Raw genomic sequence first — 781 nt, forward strand, 5'->3', positions numbered from 1 at the left:
GACTATATGAACACGGCAATCGGATAAACGGTGTGGTAATGCATGAAGGACACACACACACACACACATTCATTTTTATATATATAGATTACTGAATATTTTATTTATTTGCTACCTAAGTTGGTACGTTTTTTGCTCAATTGTGTTATTCTGTGTCATTAGTTCAATTTTTTTGGAAATGTTCCCATGTACTCTTCCAGAAGCATTAAAGCACACCCAAAAAGAATGAAAGGAAACTAAACATCATCATTCACCGAGTGATCTGGGTGTAAAATATCCAAAGTTAGAACATTATTTTAAGAGGCAATCTCCTCAGGACTCAGATAGAGAAGAATTGTTAACCTTACAGCAATATTTGGAGACGACTTTAAATGCAGTAATGATGCAGTTGAAGTGTATCGAAGATAGGCTCGCCAATTTGGAAATGGCCAACCAGTCAACTTTGTCCTCGGTAAGGAAATTGGAAACTGACTTTTCTAAAGTATGTTCGCGACTAGATAAACTGGAACAGCAACATTAGTTACCTTTGGACTAATGTGAGTTACCATTGGCGAGTTATACTCCTTTGCCTACGATAGACAAGTTAATGCTTCAAACAGAAGCAATTTAATGTTGTTTAATCATAGTATTCTGCTCGAGTTGGATTTGTGGGATTATATTGTTAACTTATTTTCTAAGGAATTGGATGTGACTGATCTGTCGGGGCATAATATTGTCGGTGTTTCCTGTTTGAGAGGTAAAGCTCAGGAATTCTATAGCATCCAGTTGTCGTCCTGGAAAT

At 36.6% G+C, this 781-nt stretch overlaps 1 protein-coding gene across 1 annotated transcript in view; it reads right to left on the reverse strand.

Annotated features, from left to right (window-relative positions):
- Nucleotides 1-548, reverse strand: part of LOC111628191 (vacuolar protein sorting-associated protein 13A-like) — a 19193-nt gene extending 18645 nt beyond the window's left edge. The window contains exon 1 of the mRNA XM_023371932.1: nt 525-548. Within this exon, the coding sequence (XP_023227700.1) occupies nt 525-548 (24 nt within the window). The remainder of the gene's footprint in view (nt 1-524) is intronic.
- Nucleotides 549-781: the final 233 nt, after the last annotated feature.

This window comes from Centruroides sculpturatus, unplaced genomic scaffold (genome assembly GCF_000671375.1).
Source record: "Centruroides sculpturatus isolate CEXI.00-Female unplaced genomic scaffold, Cexi_2.0 scaffold606, whole genome shotgun sequence".
NCBI classification, from domain to species: Eukaryota; Metazoa; Arthropoda; class Arachnida; order Scorpiones; family Buthidae; genus Centruroides; species Centruroides sculpturatus.